We start from the raw sequence: 24,650 nt of genomic DNA, 5'->3' as shown, positions 1-24,650 counted from the left end.
TCCTATAGAATATTTGTGGGCAGAACTGAAAAAGTGTGTGCGAGCAAGGAGGTCTTCAAACCTGACTCGGTTACACCAGCTCTGTCAGGAGGAATGGGCCAAAATTCACCCAATTTATTGTGGGAAGCTTGTGGAAGGCTATCCAAAACGTTTGACCCAAGTTAAACAATTTGAAGGCAATGCTACCAAATACTAATTGAGTGTATGTAAACTTCTGATCCACTGGGAATGTGAATAAATAAATAAAAGCTGAAATAAATCTCTAGTATTATTCTGACATTTCACATTCTTAAAATAAAGTGGTGATCCTAACCTAAGTCAGGGAATTTTTACTAGGATTAAATGTCAGGAATTGTGAAAAACTGAGTTAAAATGTATTTGGCTAAGGTGTATGTACACTTCTGACTTCAATTGTATAAAAGCACTCAACTTTCTTTTTTCTCTTTAGTTCATTCTCTTGGTTGTTGGTGCTTTGGGGGTTTCTTGGGGGTGGGGAATGGAATTAATTGTATTTTTGTTTTTCTTGGGGGGGGGGGGGGTCTGTGGGAGGGGTATCGAGTGGTTGAGGGACAGCTATTGGGGAACCTTCGGGGGTTGGGCTTCACGTTTTTTTGGCCTGGTGGGAGATCTGTCAACGTGCCCTTGAGCAGGGATTTGACCATGGAGGCTTCTGTGTGTCGCTCTGAATGGGAGTCTGTTGGATGACTGGTAAGATGTAGTTGTTGAGCGGCTTCACTGCCTTGGTAACTTCCATTTAAAAAGGTTACCCCCCAAAATTGCTCAAATCGACATGCTATCCTTTACCACCACACCAGGCTACCACAGTCTAACTGGTGGAATGCTTCCGGTTAATGTTCCGACCTGGTTGTGTCCACCTCAAAGCTGATGTTGTGCCACTCTGGGGTGGTGACGACCCCTTTAAGTAGAGGCTCCAGGAGCTTCTGTAGGTACGCCGCCCCGTAAACCTAACACAAAGAATTTCAACATTAAAATGCCTTTAAAATTCCAGGCTTGGTGCGAGTGCTTCAGGTTATACCATTTAAAATTGTCTGTATGAGAGAGAAATGTGGTTTTACCTTGAAACAGAAGGTCATGATTTTACTGGCCAGACTGTTGCCTCTGAAGAGAGTCTGCATGGAGTCAGCCAGCTCTACCTCCTTGGAGAACATATTCCACAGCAGCTGATACAGCAGGTGGCGAGAGTCAAACAGTGTCACCAACACACGGGCCAGCTCGTCCTGAAGAAGACACAGGAGGACACACTATGTTTCAACAACTACTGCCTCAAATTCTCATACTTGCACAGGGGTGGCAAACCCTTTTCCTGGAGAGCTACAGGACATGCAGGCGTTTGCTCCAGCCCTGCACTAACATGTCTGATTCTACTAATAAATCAGGTTTGTTATTGTAGTGCTCATCATTGTGAAGGTTAGTCACCCAAAAGGCTGTGTTTCGTACATACCCATTGGGATCCTGGCACCACATTGGCCAGTGCCATGGCGATGGGCAGCTCTCCCTGGTCTCCCATCATGGTGACCAGCTCCACCAGCCTTTCAAAGCGGTCTGCCAGCACCGTCTCTGCCAGAGTGTCAAACTCTGTCCCCTGCTGGAGGATCTTAGTCAGAACCTCCATGAAGGTGGCTCGTGTCTGCAGGTCCTTATGGTAGCCCAAACCTGGAGAAGGGTGGATGGTGGGGGGAGGAGAGAGAGACGGATAGAGAGACAGAGCGACAGAGGGGGCACAAGAGAAAGATTAAGGGTGGCAAAGGATACAGGGACATTATATTTGAGGTTTGATTGTTCATTTTGGAAGCTATGGTCCTTGGTAGATGGAAGGACTAACATTATAGCTTTCCTGGCACTATAAAAAGGTGGAGAAATACTACTGCTACAGTAGATCACCGATAGAGTGCATGAGTCCGCTGTCCACGTTGGCGTTGAGGAGGTTGGACATGGCCAGGACAGTACAGTGTCTGAGGGAGGCCAGGCGTCGAGACATGCCCCTCTTCCTCCCAACCACCGGCTGGCCATCATCCTCCACCTCACTGCAGTCATTCAGCAGGTTCATGAACAGGGTAAAGTACCTGGGTACAGGGGGTAAGGCAGGGTTCAGAACACTTAACAGGCAGTTTGAATTAAAATCACGTGCACATTTAAGTTAATGTATTCCTTTACTTCTATACAGAAAACACAGTTTATTTTGCGTGTGGAAATGTTACAGCATGCACAGTAAACAGAAAGCTGAAGAGCAGCAACAGATAACTAAGTCTCTCTGGATAAGCACGTCAGCTACATGACTAAAAGGTATAGGAGTGTATATGGGGCGGCAGGGTAACCTAGTGGTTAGAGAGTTGGACTAGTAACTTAAAGGTTGCAAGTTCGAATCCCAGAGCTGACAAGGTACAAATCTGTCGTTCTGCCCCTGAACAGGCAGTTAACCCACTGTTCCTAGGCAGTCATTGAAAATAAGAATTTGTTCTTAACTGACTAGTTAAATAAAGGTTAAAAAAATATTTTAAAAACTTTTTTTTTTTAAAGGTATATGAGTAAAGCATGTTGTAGTTACTTGAGGAAGAGCTGGGACTTGGCCTCCATCAGCTCCACCCCGTCTCCCTCCTCTGGCTGAAGAGGCAGGCCAGCTAACAAAGACACCACCGCCTCCATACTGGCCTGGTCCAGGTCTCTGGTCAGACACTTGATATCGTCATCAGCAGCCTGGTTGGAGGTGCCCATCACCCAGTCTGTCAGGTACTCCACCATCTTGTTCCTGGCAAATGTGGTGAGGGGTTGAATTAACAAAAATGATTGATTCTTGAAGAATATAACTTATAAATGTCTCATGAGCTGTCGTACCCCATCAGAACTCAAAATATACACTTAGTTTATAAACGTTGGAGTAAAAGAAGTAAATGTAAACAAAACACTACATAGCCTCAACGCATTGTTAAAACTATACTTTTTATATCAGGTATGGTCATTCTATAGCTCTGTCTGTGAATTTGGGAGTGGTAATATTTCTCCAGACCAATCCAACTTTTTTTAATTGTTGGAACTGCTGACTGAAGCTTTAAGGTAGCATTTAGCTAGTTTGGCTAGCATTAAGCTAGAGTTTAGGTCTGTCCAGGAGGGAGTGCCGTCTCTGTCGCTCACCTGAACTTCATCTCCTGGCAGAAGGACAGGTCGTCTCGTCTCTCCATCATCACCTCCACCAGCTGGCACAGCTTGGTTTTCATCTGGATGGCATGCAACGTGTTGCCTAAGACACGCACGTACCTGGGGGGGGTGAGATCAGACCAAATAAGGTCCTGAAGAGTGACAACTGATTAGGTATTTCATAAGCTGTGAGTGTTTGTCTCTCACCTGACCAGGTTGAGCATCATGGTCTCTATGCTGGCCTGTCCAAGGTGCTCTGAGCTGCCCTCAGCATGGTTATCCAGTAGGTTCTTCATGATGGCAATGGTCTGCGCCACAAACTGTGTGTTAGTGTCATTGATGGGGACCTGCAAGGGCACAGAGACAAATGAATGAAATCAGTTTAAACTACTTTCCTGCTAATGTCAACAAATCAGCTTTATAATGAACTAATGAAATTCAACAACATCAGCGCAGGCAGGGCTCTGTGCTGCAATCAGCAAAAAAGTCACCATCCCCCTGTAAAACTCCCTAGAATGACATTCTACACGAATACAATTCAAATAATTGGTTAACGTGCCCCATCCTCCTCCGCAGCCCATCCACTCACCGGCCCGTGTGTCGAAGAAGCGTCCGATGCTGTTCCTTAGCTTGTTGAAGAGCATGTGGTACAGGACCGGGCTGAGCTCCAGCCCCAGCAGCTCCTTGACGTTGGTGCGGACGTGTAGACCCACCCTCTCATGACCACATACCAGCAGGACCAGCAGGCGGTCCAGGAACCTGCCCAGGGGGGTTTCAGTGGAGGAAGAGGAGGAGCAGGTGGCTGAGGCTCCAGCTGCAGCGTTGGAGACCTCACAGACACTCACAGAGACCATAGAGTACTTGCGTTCGCTCATGGGGCCCATAGGGGGGCTGTAGGTGGTGGGGCCACAGGGCTTGCTGTGCTGGGACAGACACACCCCACCCAGAGCACACAGGAAGCCTGTCATGTTGATCCACTCCTGCAGGGGGAGACAAATGGGGTTGAGTTTGGAGCAATGGTCCCTATATTATTATTTTTTATTAACAGTGAAACACACCCAAATCCTAAAATGTAAGTGCTCTTACCTGACCATCCTCCACCTTGTTTTTGGGAAAGTTCAGAATCTGTTTGGTGTCCTGCTCCCATTTTGCATGCGTGTCCTCCCATGCCTGGGGTGAGACATGGAAACAAGAAGGGACAAGTCACTAATACTGGAAGGATGTAAGCAAGGATAAACTGTATTTTATGCTTCTTTATTCTTTCACACCTCAGTGTTTCCTGCAGTGGGGTGCTCTATCCTTCTCAACAAGGCCATCACTCTCTTCTGCAGGGTGGAACGTCCTACCAAACAGAGAAACAAGTAGCGGCGTCACGGTCTGAAACCGTTGGCCTTTTTAGTGACTCTCAGAGCATGTTATAGTGGTGTTCAAAACAGTGTTTTTACTGACCGGTGGCCATTATGTTGCTGACGGAGGCAAACTCTGTGAAGGTGGCGTAGTTGGGCAGGATGTTCTGGACGAGCACCTCGTCAGCGGAACAGCGGATGTCAGCCTCCTCACACAGGTGTCTGAAGCAGGACATGGCCACCAGCACGGCCTCGGTGTCAGGGCTCCACAGAAACATGTATAGACACACCTCCAGTTTGGTCTGGGCCTGTCTGCAGATGGGGATTCCACTGCCCTGCGTGGCACACTCCTGGGCGAGCAGAGAGGAGTTAGACACGTCCAACACACATTTAGACATGTCCAACACACATTTAGACATGTTCAACACGTGTATTTGACTTGTATAACTGCAAAACACTCCGGACGGTTTTCCAGACCTAAGCTAGTCCTAGACTTAAACATTATTTTGAATGGAAATTCTCTATTGAAAGTGCTTTTTAGTTCAGAACTAGGCTTAATCTGCATCTGGGAAACTAGCCCTCAATGGTTATTCTGATGTGAGGTTAGAGTCCCTGACCTCACCTTGTTATTTAGGAGGAACTTGTTCCTGCAGATAAGGATCTCCCTCAGCCACTTCAACACCTCTGTACTGTTCACCATCTGGTGACCAATCAGCTTCTTGCAGATCAGGAAGAGAACCAGGGAGCTGCAATGGGATAGGCCAGTGTTAGAGCCCAATGGAATCTCAACACACCCCCCTAAAGACTGGGACTACTACTGAATCCGTGACCAGTGTGTCTGTCTACATGGATTATCTCTGGACTGAAAAGCCCCCAAAACTAAACCATGTCCTTGTACCTGATGTCCCAGAAGGTTTCAATGGGGGCCTGAGGGTTCCACAGCTCAATGGTCTCAGGCAGGTGCAGCACCAGCAGAGCCTGGGCAGGGAGAGAGAGACAGATAGGGAGAAATATGCCTTACTTGAAGTTGATAATTCAATGCTAGGGAATAGAACTGAAGTGGACAGAATGAGAAAGAATAAAGAAGCAGAGTAGATGGAGTGAGAGTAAGGGAGAGAAGGAGTGTGAACTGACCTCCATGGCCTCCTGGGAAAGCTGGGCTGTATTGACCAAGGGCACCAGCTGCACCAGGCCTGCAATCAGCTCTGCTGTGCTGCTCTGAGTCTCCTGAGCCTGCTTCCCTGGGTTCTACAACACACACAATGTCAAACATGCATGTATGGGTGAACGCAAGGGCGGAGAGGAAATCGAACCACACACACATAAGTGGAAGGGAGGGTGATTAACTATTCAAACAGAACCAAGGGACATTGTCTCAGTATATACAGTTGAAGTCGGAAGTTTACATACACCTTAGCCAAGTACATTTAAACTCAGTTTTTCACAATTCATGACATTTAATCCTAGTAAAAAGTCCCTGTTTTAGGTCAGTTAGAATCACCACTTTATTCGGTCATTATGGCCAAACAGTTCTATTTTTGTTTCATCAGACCAGAGGACATTTCTCCAAAAAGTACGATCTTTGTCTCCGTGTGCAAACCGTAATCTGGCTTTTTTATGGCTGTTTTGGAGCAGTGGCTTCTTCCTTACTGAGTGGCCTTTCATGTTCTGTCAATATGGGACTCATTTTACTGTAGATATAGATACTTTTGTATCGGTTTCCTCCAGCATCTTCACAAGGTCCTTTGCTGTTGTTCTGGGATTGATTTTCAGTTTTCGCACCAAAATACGTTCATCTCTAGGAGACAAAACGCATCTCCTTCCTGAGCGCTATGATGGCTGCGTGGTCCCATGGTGTTTGTACTGTTTGTACAGATGAACGTGGTACCTTCAGGCATTTGGACATTTCTCCCAAGGATGTACCAGACTTGTGGAGGTCTACAATTTTTTTTCTGAGGTCTTGGCTGATTTCTTTTGATTTTCCCATGATGTCAAGCAAAGAGGCACTGAGTTTGAAGGTAGGCCTTGAAATATCAATTTACATTTATTTCTATAGCCCTTCTTACATCAGCTGACATCTCAAAGTGCTGTACAGAAACCCAGCCTAAAACCCCAAACAGCAAGCAATGCAGGTGTAGAAGCACATTGGCTAGGAAAACTCCCTAGAAAGGCCAAAACTTAGGAAGAAACCTAGAGAGGAACCAGGCTATGATTGGTGGCCAGTCCTCTTCTGGCTGTGCCGGGTGGAGATTATAACAGAACATGGCCAAGATGTTCAAATGTTCATAAATGACCAGCATGGTCAAATAATAATAATCACAGTAGTTGTCGAGGGTGCAACAGGTCAGCACCTCAGGAGTAAATGTCAGTTGGCTTTTCATAGCCGATCATTCACATCAAATCAAATTTATTTCTATAGCCCTTCGTACATCAGCTGACATCTCAAAGTGCTGTACCGAAACCCCGCCTAAAACCCCAAACAGCAAGCAATGCAGGTGTAGAAGCACAGTCATTGAGAGTATCTCTACCGCTCTTGCTGTCTCTATAGAGTTGAAAACATCAGGTCTGGGACAGGTAGCACGTCCGGTGAACAGGTCAGGGTTCCATAGCCGCAGGCTCCATCCACAGGTACACCTCCAATTGACTCAAATGATATCAATTTGCCTCAGAAGCTTCTAAAGCCATGATATAATTTTCTGGAATTTTCCAAGCTCTTTAAAGGCACTGTCAACTTAGTGTATGTAAACTTCTGACCCACTGGAATTGTGATACAGTGAATTATAAGTGAAATCATCTGTCTGTAAACAATTGTTGGAAAATGACTTGTGTCATGCACAAAGTAGATGTCCTAACCGACTTGCCAAAACTATAGTTGGTTAACAAGAAATTTGTGGAGTGGTTGAAAAACTCATTTTAATGACTCCAACCTAAGTGTATGTAAATCTCCGACTTCAACTGTATGTGGTTGTTGGTGTCAGACTTACGTGCAGCATGAGTTTGGGGTCAGCGTGGATGAGTTTGACCAGAGCGAGGAGGAGGCACTTGTAGCTGCGTGTATCCAGGTCTGTGGTTTTCTCTTTGAACTTAAGGCTGGTGGTCATTTTCTCTTTAAATGACAGACTCTGTCAGAGAGAGAAGTTGTAAATTTAGGTGTAGCTAATACATACTTTTCCTAAGAGGTTCGCTTACACAGGAAAACAAAAGGTGTTTCAAACGATTGGTGTGAAAATGAGTGTGAATGTGCGCGTGTGTGTAGTCCCTTTCTCACCGGCGTCATGCGTAGTGGGGCATGTGTGTGAAGGCCTTGCATCACTCGGCTCAGAGTGTCTGAGAACATTAGTCGCAGCTCTCCAGAGTAGCAGTACACTGCATCAATCTTAGGCCACCAGTCCAGATCAGACTAAAGGATGAAGAGGATAGAAGCTCATTAATATTGCACTGCTGTGGGAAAGGCCAATGAGATCAGCACTGTCCTATCAAATGTACTTCGACTGAACTTGGTAGGAAGTAGTAGTGGAGACGGTACAAACTTACATTGGTGATGATTCTGTGCAGGGAGTTGACCAGGACAAAGTGAAAGGTAGAGGGGGAGGCGGAGGCCAAACAGACCTGAGGAGATTGTCTTTATTAATGTTTCGTCAAAAAAGCCGCTTTGACACAGAGGTATCATTCAGACATGGTCTGCACATTTTCAGCCAATGAGCTGAGCAGACTGACTGACCTTAAAGTGCTGATTGTTGTGAGGGTTGATACGGAAACAGGAGACGAAGCAGTCGATCATGAGGTCCACGTCTGCGTTCTGGCTGCCTGCCCCGCGAGAGAAGGGCTTGGTGGGGTTGAAGAGCAGGGCCTGATGGGATAGATAAGTGTCTGTATGTGACCGTCTGCAATATTACAAATTAACCAATTTCCCAATTAACCCTTACGCAAGGGGCTTTGTGAAGGTCTGAAAGGATTGGATAGGTATTAGCAAAATGGTCATAGCTCCATAGCGGTAGCACTAGCACAAAAGTTGCACTATAAAAGTCTAAGGGGTAGCCATAGGCATATCAATCATTGTTTACCGTTCAGGACGTTGTAGATAGAAATGTTCTATATAGAAATGACATTGTCAATTTTACTCCACGACTGGAATGACGAACATAAAACCCAGACACCACTGCTGTAGTGTTCCCTAGCCCCCAGAGGGCGACAGAGTGTTTCGTTTATCTGACCTTGAGGTCCACCACGATGGACTGCACCAGGAGGAAGATGCCCGAGTGGTCCTCCCGGTTGATGTAGGTGGAGGCCTTGCACAGTTTGACACAGGCGATGGCTGCACTCTCTGTTAGTTGCTTGCTGCCCCCCTGGCCTGCTAGAGCCTTCCTCAAGCTCTCCAGGAACAGCTTCTGTAACGAGATAGTTGCTTTCTCTATCAGCCACACTACCTATTTAATCCCAGTGTGTGTGTGCCGACTCATCTCACCTTGTTGGCCTTGCTCTCCTCCACCACCTCTCGAGAGATGATGTGTGTGATCTCGGGACAGAGGATGAGGAGAATGATCTGTAAAGGCCACACCGCTGCCTTCCTCTTGGCACTCTCAGCAAAGCTGTCCACCAGGTCAAACAGCCTCTCCGCAGCATCTAAAGGGCGTGCCAGACAGACGAGTGAGATAGCCCTTAACTCATCATACTTCTTATTTATCGTCCTGATCTGTTCCCTACAGTCCCTTTGAGACTGAAGATTTCACATTAAAAAAAGTAAAATGAAAAGTGCATGTAATGATAGCATCTGCATTGTGTTTCAGTCCAATACAAGGCACTTGAGAATACTGACCTGCCATGTCTGTCTGTGGTCTCTGGTAGAGCATGGTAAACTCATCAGGGTAGTTCTCTACCCAGTTCCAAAAGGCCTGGGGAGGAACACAAATATTTAGCACTGTCCTCTCTAGAATGGGACAGTAGCTATGTTTCCATGAACTTTTCCAGTGATTTATTAGCGACATTTAGAACGTTTGAATAGAAAATCATTTTAATACATTTGCAAAATAAATGTAGAATAAGGCTGTAATGTAACAAAATGTGGAAAAAGTCCAGGGGTCTGAATACTTTCCGAAGCCACAGATCAATTGCCTGCTACGGTGCATTTCCATCCAACTGTCTTGTGTCGATAAAAACAGCTGGACGTAATGACGTCACACCAACAAACAGAAGACGTTTTCACAAAAACCTGGTGTTGAATAAACATGAAGGAGTTGAAGTGTTTCCATTATCCATTTAGGCAAATTGCACATGAATAATATGGCGACAGCCTGGATTCCCTCCCAGCCATCTGTCCCATGTCTCAGGTAGCCCACAAAGGCCAGCATGGATAGAGCGCAAGAATTTACTAAGCTGCCATAGTCTAATAATTCCTATGTGCCAATTTATTGTCATGGTGAACTTCGCACTGCAGTTGATCTGAAATAATGGGATAGTAAAACTTGCATAGTGCTCTGTGTACCGTCAACACTATTTGGCAATCAACATTTATTTGAAAAACATTGCTTCTATCATCATTTGTAGCAATAAAGAAAGTTTAAAGAATGGTGTCAATCTTTAGAGCATTTTTCCTATAGCTGCCATTTCATTACACATTTCAATGTTTTTCCAATAAACCTGGATCAATGGAAACCTGCATCAATGGAAACCTGCAACCTGTGATGTCCTCAAAGTGGAAAATTGTATTTTAAACCTTTCATCAGCAGCCAAGAGGTGGCAGTAGTGAATACCATGAATAATACACTACATGTTCAATGGTATGTGGACACCTGCTAGTCAAACATCTCATTCTAAAATCATGGGCATTAATAAGGAGTTGGTCCCCCTTTGCTACTATAACAGCCTCCACTCTACTGGGAAGGCTTTCCACTAGATGTTCAAACACTGCTGCGGAAACTTGATTCCATTCAGCTGCAAGAGCATTAGTGAGGTTGGGCACTGATGTTGTGCGATTAGGCCTGGCGCGCAGTCGGCGTTCCAATTCATCCCAAACGTGTTCGATGGGGTTGAGGTCAGGGCTCTGTGCAGGCCAGTCAAGATCTACCACACCGGTCTCAACAAACCATTTCTGTATGGACCTTGCTTTGTGCATGGGGGCATTGTCATGCTGAAACAGGAAAGGGCCTTCTCCAAACTGTTGCCACAAAGTTGTAAGCACAGAATCGCCTAGAATGTCATTGTAAGCTGTAGAGTTTAGATTTCCCTTCACTGGAACTAAGGGGCCTAGCCTGAACCATGAAAAACAGCCACAGACCATTGTTCCTCCTCCACCAAACTGTACACTTGACACTACGCATTGGGGCAGGTAGCATTTTCCTGGCATCCACATGCAGATTTGTCCGTCGGACTGCCAGATGGTGAACCGTGCGTGATTCATCACTCCAGAGAACACGTTTCCACTGCTCCAGAGTCCAATGGTGATGAGCTTGAAACCCATTTCATGAATCTCCAGACATCAGTTTTTGTGCTGACGTTGCTTCCAGAGGCAGTTTGGAACTCGGTAGTGAGTATTGCAACCAAAAACAGGCAAGTACACTACGCACTTCAGCACTCAGTGGTCCCATTCTGTGAGCTTGTGGCCCATCACTTCACAGCTCACCGGTCAGCAACTGGTGTGGCTGAAATAGCCAAAACCACTAATTTGAAGGGGTGTCCACATACCTTTGGTCATGTAGTATATAATAATACACCAACTTCATAAACACAAAACAGCAGCACTGAATATAGATATATTGGTGCACAAACCTTTTCCAAACTGTTAATGACGGCATGTTGGGCAGGTTTCTTCAGGGCTTTGAATTTTAATACCGTTTCTGAGAGGATGTAGTAAAAAGTAATAGAGTATTAGCAAAAAACTATTTAAAAAAAGAGTATGACATACAAGGAATTGAGTGAGTGTGTAGCTACCTTGGAGCAGTCTTTTAAGTTTGGAGCAGTCCACGTTGATGTACTGCATGAGCTCTATATCGTGCACATCCACAGTGTCTTCTGAGCAGACTGTCAGCTCCTGCAACCTGAGGGAGAACACAATGGATAAGGACTCTCAGACACTGCCATGGAACAAGTTCGTCCAGTCAAACATGACATACAGAGATATAATTCTACCAGTTTCTCAGGAGAAAGGAGGGAAAGAAGAGGGGGTGGAAGAGAGGGAAAAGAGGACAGCCTTGTAGAGGTTGCCTTTTTGACATCATCCCCTCATCCTTCAAGACAGGAAACTGACATGAGTGTATCAATGAAGTGAAACTTTCTGAATGTTGCCAGTCTACAGTAAACATGTCCCCCATGGATGATGTATTGCTCCTTGTGTCAATTAGAGACAATTATTACAAAGTATGTTGTGTGGAAAGAAATGTAATTTGTAAGTACCAAAATTATATAGGTTGTTATGGGAATCTAGTTGCTCATGAGGGGCTGCATATATGAACCACATTTCATGACAATAGTTCAAACGGGACTGGAGATATGCTTGTTCAAAGTTGGGAATTTCAGTTGATTACTATAGCACCCCCTTTGAGACAATCCACATAAATCTCTATGGGAAGATGGGTGAATGATACAAGTTTCTTCAAAAATCAGGCCAGTGCTGTCTGAGACATCACGTGTGATCAAATCAAATCAAATTTATTTATATAGCCCTTCGTACATCAGCTGATATCTCAAAGTGCTGTACAGAAACCCAGCCTAAAACCCCAAACAGCAAGCAATGCAGGTGGAGAAGCACGGTGGCTAGGAAAAACTCCCTAGAAAGGCCAATACCTAGGAAGAAACCTAGAGAGGAACCAGGCTATGTGGGGTGGCCAGTCCTCTTCTGGCTGTGCCGGGTGGAGATTATAACAGAACATGGTCAAGATGTTCAATGTTCATAAATGACCAGCATGGTCGAATAATAATAAGGCAGAACAGTTGAAACTAGAGCAGCAGCACAGTCAGGTGGAAGTTGAAACTGGAGCAGCAGCATGGCCAGGTAGACTGGGGACAGCAAGGTACAACTGTACGAATGTACTAACGGATGGAGACCTATCAAGTCCCGTCTCCAATTTACATCCATATGTGGCATATATGGATGCAACAAGCGCCAATTCAAAACATGTGGAAAGACATTTAGTTTGCAAGTTCCTGAAATGATATTGGTTGTTATGGGAAATGTGTTTCTAATGAGGAAATGCATGCATATAAAAAAATGACATGACTGTAGCTCAAACGGGGCAGGAGATATGCTTGTTCATCATTTGGAATTTCAGTTGAATACTATAGCACCCCCTCTAGCCAATCAGTGTAATTTTGTAAATGTTGTATCTCTATGGCAAGACGCGTTATTAATCCAAGTTCAGTAAAAATCGGGCCAGCACTGTCTGAGATATCGCGTGTGACAAACATACTAACGGACAGAGGCAGATCCACAGTCCCCTTCCTGATTTCATTGTGGGGGACAATTAACCTAATAGAGGTAACAGGATTCCCTGTTTTATTGTTCATCTGAACATTCTGTAACGTTGCACCATCCTGAACATCCTGGGTGGGGAGGGAGGGATTTCCGTCATGACTGGGTTAACAGTTCATTCTCAGTGACATTGTCCATGGCTGGCTGTTTAACTGAAGTGCTGAGGTATGCAAACAAGGCATATGGCATAAGTAGAAAGGGTGCCCAAACAGTCACCTCATCATTACTTCTGAAGACATAACTTCATTTGAAATATTTGTAATATTACACTTTTGGGAAAATCAGGTCTGGTGGAAGTTTTTAAAGACACAAATGCATTTTTCCACAAAAGATAATGTAGGTCAGTTGCCATTGACCTTGGAAGAACAACAAGGTGGGCAGGCTATTATTCCAGCCCTGTACTAACACATCTGATCAACTGCTCATCAACACAGTGATAGTGACAGTGAATTAATTAGCCAACACAGTCTGCAGTTCCTCAGGATCAGGGTTACCTGGTGGAGATGCGGCTGAAAACAGCGTTGAAGTTGTTGCAGCTGAGGGAGAAGAGGACCCCTGAGGCGGAGGCACGGAGCTCAGCAGCGTGCTGGTGGCCCTCACGGTACGTGTGGATGAAGTGACAGATCTCTGGCAGCAGCTGCTTCACCAGCATGGTCTCGTCCAGACGCAGGCAGTCCTTTGATTGCTGGGAGGATTTTATTTGATTTATTAGGATCCCCGTTAGCCGATGTCAGCTAGTCTTACTGGGGTCCAACACATAACGAAAAATAATTTACAGACAAAAGACTTTACAATTTACATACATTTAAAAACAGTAACATGTAGTGTGTGTGTGCATCTATCAGTTCCAAGTACATATCAGTACATACACACAAGAGGAATACAGAGACAAAGAGAGAGAAGACATGAGAGGATAGGGTGTGTGTAAGCTGGCATCTCCAGGTTCTCTGAGAAAACAATGAGTGCTTTTCAGGTTATCAGTGGCAACTTCTCACATATTTTGGATTTATACAGCTGGACATGAAATACACTTATGTGGGTTAAGTGCCTTGCTCAGTGGCACAAACACAGCATGTCCCTACCTGGGATTCACCAGTGCTCCCGTTGGCTAATTCCCAAAACTACACGAGTTAAACTGGCAGCCTCATACCAGGACAGACTGCATACAACTGCATTCCAAACCTGTAGCTCACCCATATGTAGGAAATAGTCTTAACACAAAATAAGGCGACTACTATACTTAAACATTTGTAACATAAATTCCATAGCGTCCATGAGGGGAGCAGCTGGCTTCCGTCTGACGACATGCCCTAATGAAAAACCTATACAGGAAACTCTCAGCGATCCCATTGGAGGCTGTGAAAGCACTAACTCAAGTCGAGGAAACACCTGGAAATGTAATCTTCTGCTGCAGGGTTGCAGAACTGAGGCACCCATTTCAGAAGTGAAGAGAACGCACGAGTGAAGAAAGGGGTTTAAGTGTAGGTCTATGTGTCTGGAAAAAGCAGAGAGAGAGAACAGGGGCATACATGATCCATTGAACCAATGTAATACTGGCGTTGTGTTGGGATACTTAAAGCGTTTTAGAATATTGGTGCAATATTGAGGCCAATGCTCTTGACTGGCAATGTTCAATTAAATTCAGTCAACAGAAAACTGTTTGAGTTGGGGGAGGCCATAGGACTAATATGGGACAGGCTAGGGAAAAACAAAAATGGGGAAATGTTTATACACAACAAACACACAGAAGCAAGTGTAGGGGGTTGGTTAGCAGACCAACTAAATGGTGACGTAATAAGGTATACAGTAGATGCAGACGGTAAAGGTTTTCCTCACCGATGCCAGGCACTTCTCCAGTGTGTCCAGGATAATCAGCTGGGAGAGGTAGAGGTTCTTCTCAGCAGCTTCCCCGAATATCCGCTGGAGAGAGGAGAGGAGAGGGTGGGTACAGGGTGGGTACAGGACAGGTTACAGACACAGTGATTTGGCAAACACCACTTCCAGCCCTTAGCATGCTTCCTAAGCTTGAGTTGACTGAGTTGACTCAATACACGCCTTCCAGGAGGTAGAGTTGATGACATGCAACGTGGTGATCCCCATAGCTAAAAGAGACACGTTAAAAAACGCCACTTACCATGTTGTTCACATTTTTTAGTATGTTTGTGAGGCCACTGATGACGTGGGAGAACTTGTACTTAGAGATGTTGATGAGACATTCCTTGTTGTGCTCTGTGCTGACTTTGGTGTGGTTGTTCTGATGTCCCGTTTTAACAGGAAGCTAAGGAGAAAGAGAAAAAAGCATGTGTCATCCTAAAGTCACAGGGGAATCTAGCCACGGGTGAAGGTATTATACAGTGGACAATGTATGCAGCAGGTTTGAACAAGTCTAATAGAATTACACAAAGCCGGCCTCCCCAGTGGCACAGCAGTCTAAGGCACTGCACCGCAGTGCTTGAGGCGTCACTACAGACCCGAGGTTGTCCGGGTCAGGGGAGGGTTTGGCAGGACGGGATGTCCTTGTCCCATCGCTATCCAGCGACTCCTTGTGGCGGGCCGGGCGCATGCACGCCGACGTCGGTCACCAGTTGAACTGTGTTTTCTCTGTCACATTGGTGTGGCTGGCTTCCGGGTTAAGTGAGCAGTGTGTCAAGAAGCAGTGCAGCTTGACAGGGTCGTGTTTCGGAGGATGCATGGCTCTCGACCATCGCCTCTCCCGAGTCTGTACGGGAATTGCAGCGATGGGACAAGACTGTAACTTCCAATTGGATTTCACAAAATTGGTGAGGAAAAGGGGGTATAAAACAAAAGTTTGGACACACCTACTCATTCAAGGGTTTTTCTTTATTTTTAATATTTTATACATTGTAGAATAATATTGAAGACATCAAAACTATGAAATAACACACATGGAATCATGTAGTAACCCCAAAAAGTTTTTAACAACTCAAAATATGTTTTATATTTGAGATTCTTCAAAGTAGCCACACTTTGTCTTGATGACAGCGTCGCACACTCTTGGCATTCTCTAAAACAAGCTTCACCTGGAATTATTTTCCAACAGTCTTGAAGGAGTTCCCACATATGCTGAGCACTTGTTGGCTGCTTTTCCTTCACTCTGCAGTCCAACTCATCCCAAACCATCTCAATTGGGTTGAGGTCAGGTGATTGTGGAGGCAAGGTCATCTGATGCAGCACTCAATCACTCTCCTTCTGGTCAAATTGCCCTTACACAGCCTGGAGGTGTGTTGGGTCATTGTCCTTTTAATTTTTTTTTTAACCAGGTAGGCTAGTTGAGAACAAGTTCTCATTTGCAACTGCGACCTGGCCAAGATAAAGCACAGCAGTGTGAACAGACAACACAGAGTTACACATGGAGTAAACGATTAACAAGTCAATAACACAGTAGAAAAAAAGGGGAGTCTATATACACTGTGTGCAAAAGGCATGAGGAGGTAGGCGAATAATTACAATTTTGCAGATTAATAACACTGGAGTGATAAATGATCAGATGGTCATGTACAGGTAGAGATATTGGTGTGCAAAAGAGCAGAAAAGTAAATAAATAAAAACAGTATGGAGATGAGGTAGGTAAAAATGGGTGGGCTATTTACCGATAGACTATGTACAGCTGCAGCGATCGGTTAACTGCTCAGATAGCAGATGTTTGAAGTTGGTGAGGGAGATAAAAGTCTCCAACTTCAGCGATTTTTGCAATTCGTTCCAGTCACAGGCAGCAGAGAACTGGAACGAAAGGCGGCCAAATGAGGTCCTATTGAACAACAAAAGACAGTTCCACTAAGCACAAACCAGATGGGATGGCTTATCGCTGCAGAATGCTGTGGTAGCCATGCTGGTTAAGTGTGCTTTGAATTCTAGATAAAATCACTGACAGTGTCACTAGCAAAGCACCCCCACACCACCACACCTCCTCCATGCTTCATTGTGGGAACCACACATGCCAAGATCATCCGTTCACCTACTCTGCGTCTCACAAAGACCCGGCAGTTGTAAACAAAGATCTTGTGTTTCTTGGCCCAAGCAAGTCTCTTCTTATTGGTATCATTTAGTCGTGGTTTCTTTGCAGCAATTCGACCATGAAGACCTGATTCATGCAGTCTCCTCTGAACTAGAGGTCGACCGATTAATCGGAATAGCCGATTAATTAGGGCCGAGTTCAAGTTTTCGCTTAAAGTTAGATATAAGATTCCAGCTTCAGTGATTTTTGCAATTCGTTCCAGTCATTGGCAGCAGAGAACTGGAAGGAAGGCGGCCAAATGAGGTGTTGGCTTTGGGGATGACCAGTGAAATATACCTGCTGGAGCGCATGCTACGGGTGGGTGTTGCTATCGTGAGCAGTGAGCTGAGATAAGGCAGGGCTTTACCTAGCAAAGACTTATAGATGACCTGGAGCCAGTGGGTTTGGCAACGAATACGTAGCGAGGACCAACCAATGAGAGCATACAGGTCGCAGTGGTGGGTAGTATATGGGGTTTTGGTGACAAAACGGATGGCACTGTGATAGACTAAATCCAGTTTGCTGAGTAGAGTGTTGGAGGCTATTTTGTAAATGACATCACCGAAGTCAAGGATCGGTAGGATAGTCAGTTTTACAACGGTATGTTAGGCAGCATGAGTGAAGGAGGCTTTGTTGCGAAATAGGAAGCCGATTCTAGATTTAATGTGAGTATGGAAGGAGAGTTTACAGTCTGTCCAGACACCTAGGTATTTATAGTTGTCCACATATTCTAAGTCAGAACTGTCCAGAGTAGTGATGCTAGTCGGGCGGGCGGGTGCAGGCAGCGATCGGTTGATGAGCATACATTTAGTTTTACTAGCATTTAAGACCAGTTGGAGGCCACGGAAGGAGTGTTGTATGTCGTTGAAGCTCGTTTGGAGGTTTGTTAACAGTGTCCAAAGAAAGGCCAGATGTATACAGAATGGTGTCGTCTGCGTAAAGGTGGATCAAAGAATCACCCACAGCAAGAGTGACATCATTGACATAGAAAAAACGTGGCCCGAAAATGTAACCCTGTGGCACCCCCATAGAGACTGCCAGAGTTCCGGACAACGGGCCCTCCGATTTGACACACTGAACTCTGAGAAGTAGTTGGCGAAACAGGCAAGGCGGTCATTTGAGAAGCCAAGGCTATTGAATCTGCCGATAAGAATACGGTGATTGACAGAGTCGAAAGCCTTGGCCAGGTCGATGAAGACGGCTGCACAGTATTGTCTCTTATTGATGGCGGTTATGATACCGTTTACGACGTTGGGTGCACCTCAGCCACGCTCTCGACCAGCTCAGAAACCGGATTGCATAGCGGAGAAGGTACGGTGGGATTCGAAATGGTCGGTGATCTGTTTGTTCACTTGGCTTTTGAAGACTTTAGAAAGGCATGGCAGGATAGATATAGGTCTATAACAGTTTGGGTCTAGAGTGTCTTCCCCTTTGAAGAGGGGGATGACAGCAGTCACTTTAAAATCTTGAGGAATCTCAGATGATACGAAAGAGGTTGAAGTTTGAGGTTGAGGTTGGCGGCGGATACTTTTCGGAATAGTGGGTCCAGATTGTCCAGCCCAGCTGATTTGTAGGGAACCAGATTTTGCAGCTCTTTCAGAACATCAGCTGTCTGGATTTGGGTGAAGGAGAAGCGGGGGGTTTGGGCCAGTTCCTGCGGGGGGTGCAGAGCTGTTGGCTAGGGTAGCCAGGTGAAAGTATGGCCAGCCGTAGAGAAATGCTTATTGAAATTCTCGATTATCGTGGATTATCGTGGATTTATCAGTGGTGACAGTGTTTCCTAGCCTCAGTGCAGTGGGCAGCTGGGAGGAGGTGCTCTTATTCTCCATGGACTTTACAGTGTCCCAAAACTTTTTGGAACTAGCCTAACTAAATAACTGTGTGAGTATTTTGGTTCTTGATTTCCCTGAAAAGTTGCATATCGCGCGGACTATCCGATGCTAGTGCAGGACGCCACAGGATGTTTTTGTGCTGGTCAAGGGCAGTCAAGTCTGGAGTGAACTAAGGGCTATATCTGTCATTAGTTCTAAATTTGAAAGGGGCATGCTTATTTAAGATGACTACCTCTACTGACGGGACAAGTCGTGATGGATCGGCGGGGCTCCGTGTCGACAAAGGGTCCAGGCCAATTGGCAAGAGAGGTATTGTAGTTGGTGTACTTCGTTTACTAGCCGGGAGATGGGCCTAGCTCGAGGCTAACTGGTGCATGCTTCTGGACAATAGTTACTCGGTAGCAGCTAGCTAGCTGCAATGATCCAGTGTAATGGTCCAGAGCTTGCGGCAGGATTCCGGTGATATCGTGGAGGGAAAAAAAGCAGTCCAATATGCTCAGGGCTGATATCGCGCTGTGCAAACTGGCAGGTATTATACGGGCTAAAGTGGCTGGTGTCTGAGCTATAGGTAAAGACCGCTAGCAGTGGCTAACAATGACTAAATAGCTAGTAGCTAACTAGCTCTGATGGAGGTTCCAGTTATAAGTAGAGGTCGACCAATTATGATTTTTCAACGCCGATACCGATTAAATCAGACGATTTTTATTTATTTATTTGTAATAATGACAATTACAACAATACTGAATGAACACTTATATTAACTTAATATAATACATCAATAAAAATCCATTTAGCCTCAAATAAATAATGAAACATGTTCAATTTGGTTTAAATAATGCAAAAACAAAGTGTTGGAGAAGTAAAAGTGCAATATGTGCCATGTAAAAAAAGCTAACGTTGAAGTTCCTTGCTCAGAACATGAGAACATATGAAAGCTGGTGGTTCCTTTTAACATGAGTCTTCAATATTCCAAGGTAAGAGGTTTTAGGTTGAAGTTAATATAGTATTTATTGGACTATTTCTCTCTATACCATTTGTATTTCATATACCTTTGACTATTTGATGTTTTTATAGGCACTATAGCATTGCCAGTGTAACAGTATAGCTTCCGTTCCTCTCCTCGCCCCTACCTGGGCTCGAACCAGGAACACATCGACAACAGCCACACTCGAAGCAGCGTTACCCATCGCTCCACAAAAGCCGTGGGGAATACTCCAAGTCTCAGAGCGAGTGACGTTTGAAACACTATTAGCGCGCACCCCGCTAACTAGCTAGCCATTTCACATCGGTTACACCAGCCATTAGGCTGATAGGCTTGAAGTCATAAACAGCACTGTGCTTGCGAAGAGCTGCTGGCAAAACGCACAAAAGTGCTGTTTGAATGAATGCTTATGAGCCTGCTGCTACCTACCATTGCTCAGTCAGACTGCTCTATCAAATCATAGACTTAATTATAACATAATAACACACAGAAATACGAGCCTTAGGTCATTAATATGGTCGATTCCGGGAAATTTTCATCTCGAAAACAAGACGTTTATTCTTTCAGTGAAATACGGAACGGTTCCGTATTTTATCTAATGGGTGGCATCCATACGTCTAAATATTCTTGTTACATTGCACAACCTTCAATGTTATGTCATAATTACGTACAATTCTGGCAAATTAGTTCGCAATGAGCCAGGCTGCCCAAACTGTTGCATATACCCTGACTCTGCGTGCAATGAACACAAGAGAAGTGACACAATTTCACCTGGTTAATATTGCCTGCTAACCTGGATTTCTTTTAGCTAAATATGCAGGTTTAAAAATATATACTTCTGTGTATTGATTTTAAGAAAGGCATCGTGTTTATGGTTAGGCACAGTCGTCAACGATTGTGCTTTTTTCGCAAATGCGCTTTTGTTAAATCATCCCCCAGCGTTGCATCGATTATATGCAACGCAGGACACGCTGCTAGATAAACTAGTAATATCATCAACCATGTGTAGTTAACTAGTGATTATGATTGATTGTTTTTTATAAGATAAGTTTAATGCTAGCTAGCGACTTACCTTGGCTTCTACTGCATTCGCGTAACAGGCAGTTGTGGAGTGGAGTGCAACGAGAGGCAGGTGGTTAGAGCGTAGGACTAGTTAACCGTAAGGTTGCAAGATTGGATCCCCGTGCTGACAAGGTGAAAAATCTGTCGTTCTGCCCCTGAACAAGGCAATTAACCAACCGTTCCTACGCCGTCATTGAAAATAAGAATGTGTTCTTAACTGACTTGCCTAGTTAAATAAAAGGTATACAAATTTTAATTAAAAATCAAATCGGCGCCCAAAAATACCGATTTCTGATTGTTATGAAAACTTGAAATCGGCCATTCCGATTAAATCGGTCGACCTCTAGTTATAAGGTCTAAAAAAAATAGCAGATCCGTACCACATTGAGTGAGGCGGGTTGCAGGAAGGTATATTTAATTTGAAAATGGAAAAAAAGAGATTAAATTATTTCAATGTATACAAAAAATAAATGAATATTTACACGGGACAAAAACAAACACATCTGGGATCTTGTATGCAGAGCACATCAAGCTTGGAATGTTAATGAGCCATAAGCAGCAGCACAGTTGAGAAGTGAGATTTTCTGAATGGAGCACTCCTCATTGATGTGGCTCTGCCTCTCCTTCAGGCCCCGGCATAGTCGTGGGGCAACAGAGCCAGGATGTTGTTAGCCTCGATTTCCACTTCCAGACTTCCCCAACAGCCCAGTGATAAACAGGGCTTGGGAGCATGGTAAGTGGAGACTACACTGTTGTAGGCCTAATCATGGTTGAGGAAACAGTTAGAATGGATGCATGTCTGAACCTAAGGAAGAGCCTCATGGCCTAGGACTGCTTACTAGCTGGATCCTGTCTACCACTGGGGCCCCTCAGGGAGAAACTTTAGCCTGGGAATGAAAGTCCCAAGATAGGGGGTAGGAGAATAGTCAGGCGTCTGAACTTCAGCCCACAGTCCAATCCCTGCTTCATATCTTTCTGGGCTGATGCTGTGATGACCAATACTACTAGGTTGAGATTATTATTTCTCATTAATCTCGTACATCACATTGGCATCCACCAACCTCTCTCTTCCTCTCTGTGGTAGCTTTTTGACATACATTGTTTTGGTTGTAATGCAGGATTCTGAAGTTGCATACAACTGTGATTTAGACTTTTCGTTTCAGAACACTTTCATTGTTTCTGGACACTGGGTAGGTTTTTGGGCAAAATAAGCAAGGTTCACACAGAAAATATGATTCTGACTATGAAATCCACCCTGATATACCAACACATGCAATCCTATGACTTAAAGGCTTCTAAATGGTCTTAACAACACGAGGCGGATTTAATCCCTTATTACACTTTCATCAAACTGTAATAATCCGAGCAGAGCTGCTAAGCCTGAGTACAATCACCATCTGAGTACAATCACCACTCTGTGCTACAGAATCCCTCCGTAGCCTCTGAAACCCGAGGCCCAGATCCTACCCAAACTGCACAAAAAGTGCTGATATTCCATTTCAAAAGTCTGTACTGGAGTTGAGGGCAGTTGCACAGTGTGCCATGGCACTTAAGCATGTTTAGGTTAAATACAAACCACTGCATAGCGCAAACCCTTTTCAAGTTTATTTGTAGAACAGCTTTCACACAAAGGAGTTTAAAGAAGGTGATGAGTTTCTGGCAGCACTGCTTGCACTGCAGCAAGAACCATTTGTTTCAGTCCCTTTGGAGGTGGTCTTTGACAACCAAAACAGACAAAGCTTAGTTTGGATAAAATTGAGACCCAGAGCTGATTTACAGACATACCAGCTCTCAAGCAACAACAAACTCTCCATCAAGTCAGCTGGAGCATTTTAAAACATTGATCTTACAATTTGATAATGTTGACTGATAATGACTTCTGATGAGATATAGTTAGGGGCAACAGACAGTGTAAAAACTATTGATGGACTGGCTAGACTACCTGACCCAATGTTTCACACATTCAACCTCAAGTTCATTAGTGGAATTTTTGGCACGCTTAAAGGGATACTGTAGCAGTACTGTACAGTACTACACATCGCTATCATCCAGAAGGCGAGGTGAGTACAGGTGATTTAAAGCTGGGACAGAGAGATTGAAAAACAGCTTCTATCTCAAGGCCATCAGACTGTTAAATAGCCATCACTAACTCAGAGAGGCTGCTGCCTACACTGAGACGCAATTACTGGACACTTTAATAAATGGATCACTAGTCACTTAAAATAATGTTACTTTAATGATGTTTACATATCTTGCATTGCTCACGTCACATGTACATACTTTATTTTATACCATTTACTGCACCTTGCCTATGCCGCACGGCCATCGCTCATCCATATACTTATATGTACATATTCTCATTCACCCCTTTAGATGTGTGTGTATTAGGTAGTTGTTGGGGAATTGTTAGATTACTTGTTAGATATTACTGCACTGTCAGAACCAGAAGCATTTCGCTACACTCGCATTAACATCTGCTAACCATGTGTATGTGACCAATAAAATTTGATTCGGTGTACCTGTAGCCTTCAGTCATTGTACAAATGCTAGTCAGCATTGGCTATCATCATTACCTCTTAACTTCATTCACACTGCATGCAGAGATCTAAAAAAAATTATCCACGAATTCATCCAACTCTGGGTAATAAGAAAAACTTAACTGCCAGAACCTTGTAGTTGGGCGAGCCTTGTAGACTGCTGCTGTACCACAAACACCTAAACACGCTCAAATATTGGATTGAGACAAACTCACACTACGTATATCATAATTTAAGGATGTGGTAATTATGTAAGTAGATATTTAACAAAAAACGGATGTCTGTCAATTTGTACGGATCCATGTTGTTTTTGATCTTATTATTGAGCGTTTAACGTTACCTCAGAGCAGAAACATGGTCAGGTTGAAAATCCAGATTCCTCAGACAGCAACATGAATGTTGGCTGACAGCATGCAACCAGTATGTTCTTCATTTTTTCCCCACATGTGACAGCCCTTGCATTTTAATCAGTGCATGTTGGAGTCACACCTCTCATTTGTTTACAGTTAGCAAGGTAGCTAAGTTATAAGACTTCCTAGCTGGTACAATAGGGACATCTTTTCCCCAATTGTCTAGGAAGAATTAGCCAATATTAGACGTAGTGTGCAAATACTCCGAGTTAGCTACACCAACACCCAAAATATATGCAACATTAAAATGCATGTTTAGTTGTCTAGCTAGCTACATGGGTAGCTTACTAGCTAGGTAAATAAAAGTAACTTGCACTTTTGGTACACATCATCCAAACACAGATATAAAAATATTTGTCCTAACGTAGTTACTATCAATAGCTACCTAGCTAGAAAGCAGTCTAGCATGCACTTCACAGTGACATAAATACAATTAGCGATCTACCTGTACAAGCCCTCAACAAAAGATTCACTGCTTGCAGTTGCAACTAGCTAACTACTCCCACTTCGAACTCATATAACTAACACTATAATATTACCTGCTCGTCGAATCTGTTTATCACCGCCTGAACCCATTCCACTGGTTTATGTGCCGCCATGGCCGTGCGGATGGAAACCGCGAATGACTGCTTGCAATTCCAAGACGAATGTGGACGTTCGTGGCGATGTTAGGCCTGAAATAAGTCCCAAAACCGGCGTCTGAAGATGACAGTACGGCTTGGTTATTGTTCCCTTTGAGCAAGCTTCACCATGCCGCCATGACACACCACCGGAAGTCTTCCCAGTGAAACCGATGGGGATAGGAGATTGCAGAGCAAAGATACCCGTGCGTCGCTTGTTGATGTCGAA

The 24,650-nt window shown here is 44.4% G+C and overlaps 1 protein-coding gene across 2 annotated transcripts; it reads right to left on the bottom strand.

The window, feature by feature from the left end:
* Positions 1-539: 539 nt before the first annotated feature.
* On the bottom strand, positions 540-24,642 carry LOC116373063 (neurofibromin-like). Of its 2 annotated transcripts, XM_031821768.1 has the most exons (27): positions 24,341-24,642; positions 15,098-15,241; positions 14,800-14,883; positions 13,458-13,648; positions 11,427-11,533; positions 11,265-11,332; positions 9,316-9,391; positions 8,965-9,122; positions 8,714-8,887; positions 8,221-8,349; positions 8,034-8,108; positions 7,768-7,899; positions 7,484-7,621; positions 5,634-5,747; positions 5,398-5,477; positions 5,122-5,245; positions 4,603-4,849; positions 4,422-4,495; positions 4,240-4,323; positions 3,745-4,133; positions 3,361-3,504; positions 3,151-3,273; positions 2,567-2,767; positions 1,903-2,084; positions 1,463-1,674; positions 1,077-1,238; positions 540-965 (listed from the first exon to the last, which is right to left on the bottom strand). In XM_031821768.1, the coding sequence occupies exons 1-27, from the start codon at positions 24,398-24,400 to the stop codon at positions 849-851; spliced, it is 3,789 nt and encodes a 1,262-aa protein (XP_031677628.1). In that variant the 5' UTR covers positions 24,401-24,642; the 3' UTR covers positions 540-848. The 2 variants fall into 2 exon arrangements, with proteins under 2 accessions (XP_031677628.1, XP_031677627.1); XM_031821767.1 differs by lacking the exons at positions 540-965; positions 1,077-1,238; positions 1,463-1,674; ... (1 more) ...; positions 2,567-2,767; positions 3,151-3,273 and having other exon boundaries at positions 3,373-3,500; positions 3,743-4,133; positions 24,341-24,641.
* Between the last annotated feature and the right edge of the window lie 8 nt (positions 24,643-24,650).

The sequence above is a fragment of the Oncorhynchus kisutch genome, unplaced genomic scaffold (genome assembly GCF_002021735.2).
Source record: "Oncorhynchus kisutch isolate 150728-3 unplaced genomic scaffold, Okis_V2 scaffold4015, whole genome shotgun sequence".
Classification (NCBI taxonomy): Eukaryota; Metazoa; Chordata; class Actinopteri; order Salmoniformes; family Salmonidae; genus Oncorhynchus; species Oncorhynchus kisutch.
The sequence above is the reverse complement of the archived record's forward strand: the minus strand, read 5'-3'. Positions and strand labels throughout refer to the sequence as shown.

What these genes read in the sequence shown, in the direction of transcription:
- LOC116373063 (XM_031821768.1), bottom strand. Translation starts at nt 24,400, where the DNA reads ATGGCGGCACATAAACCAGTGGAATGGGTTCAGGCGGTGATAAACAGA. An exon ending in CCATCGTGGTGGACCTCAAG is followed by an intron (nt 8,350 to 8,713) that starts GTCAGATAAACG and finishes CTATCCCATCAG; the next exon opens with GCCCTGCTCTTCAACCCCAC. An exon ending in CAGCAACATAATGGCCACCG is followed by an intron (nt 4,496 to 4,602) that starts GTCAGTAAAAAC and finishes TCTGTTTGGTAG; the next exon opens with GACGTTCCACCCTGCAGAAG.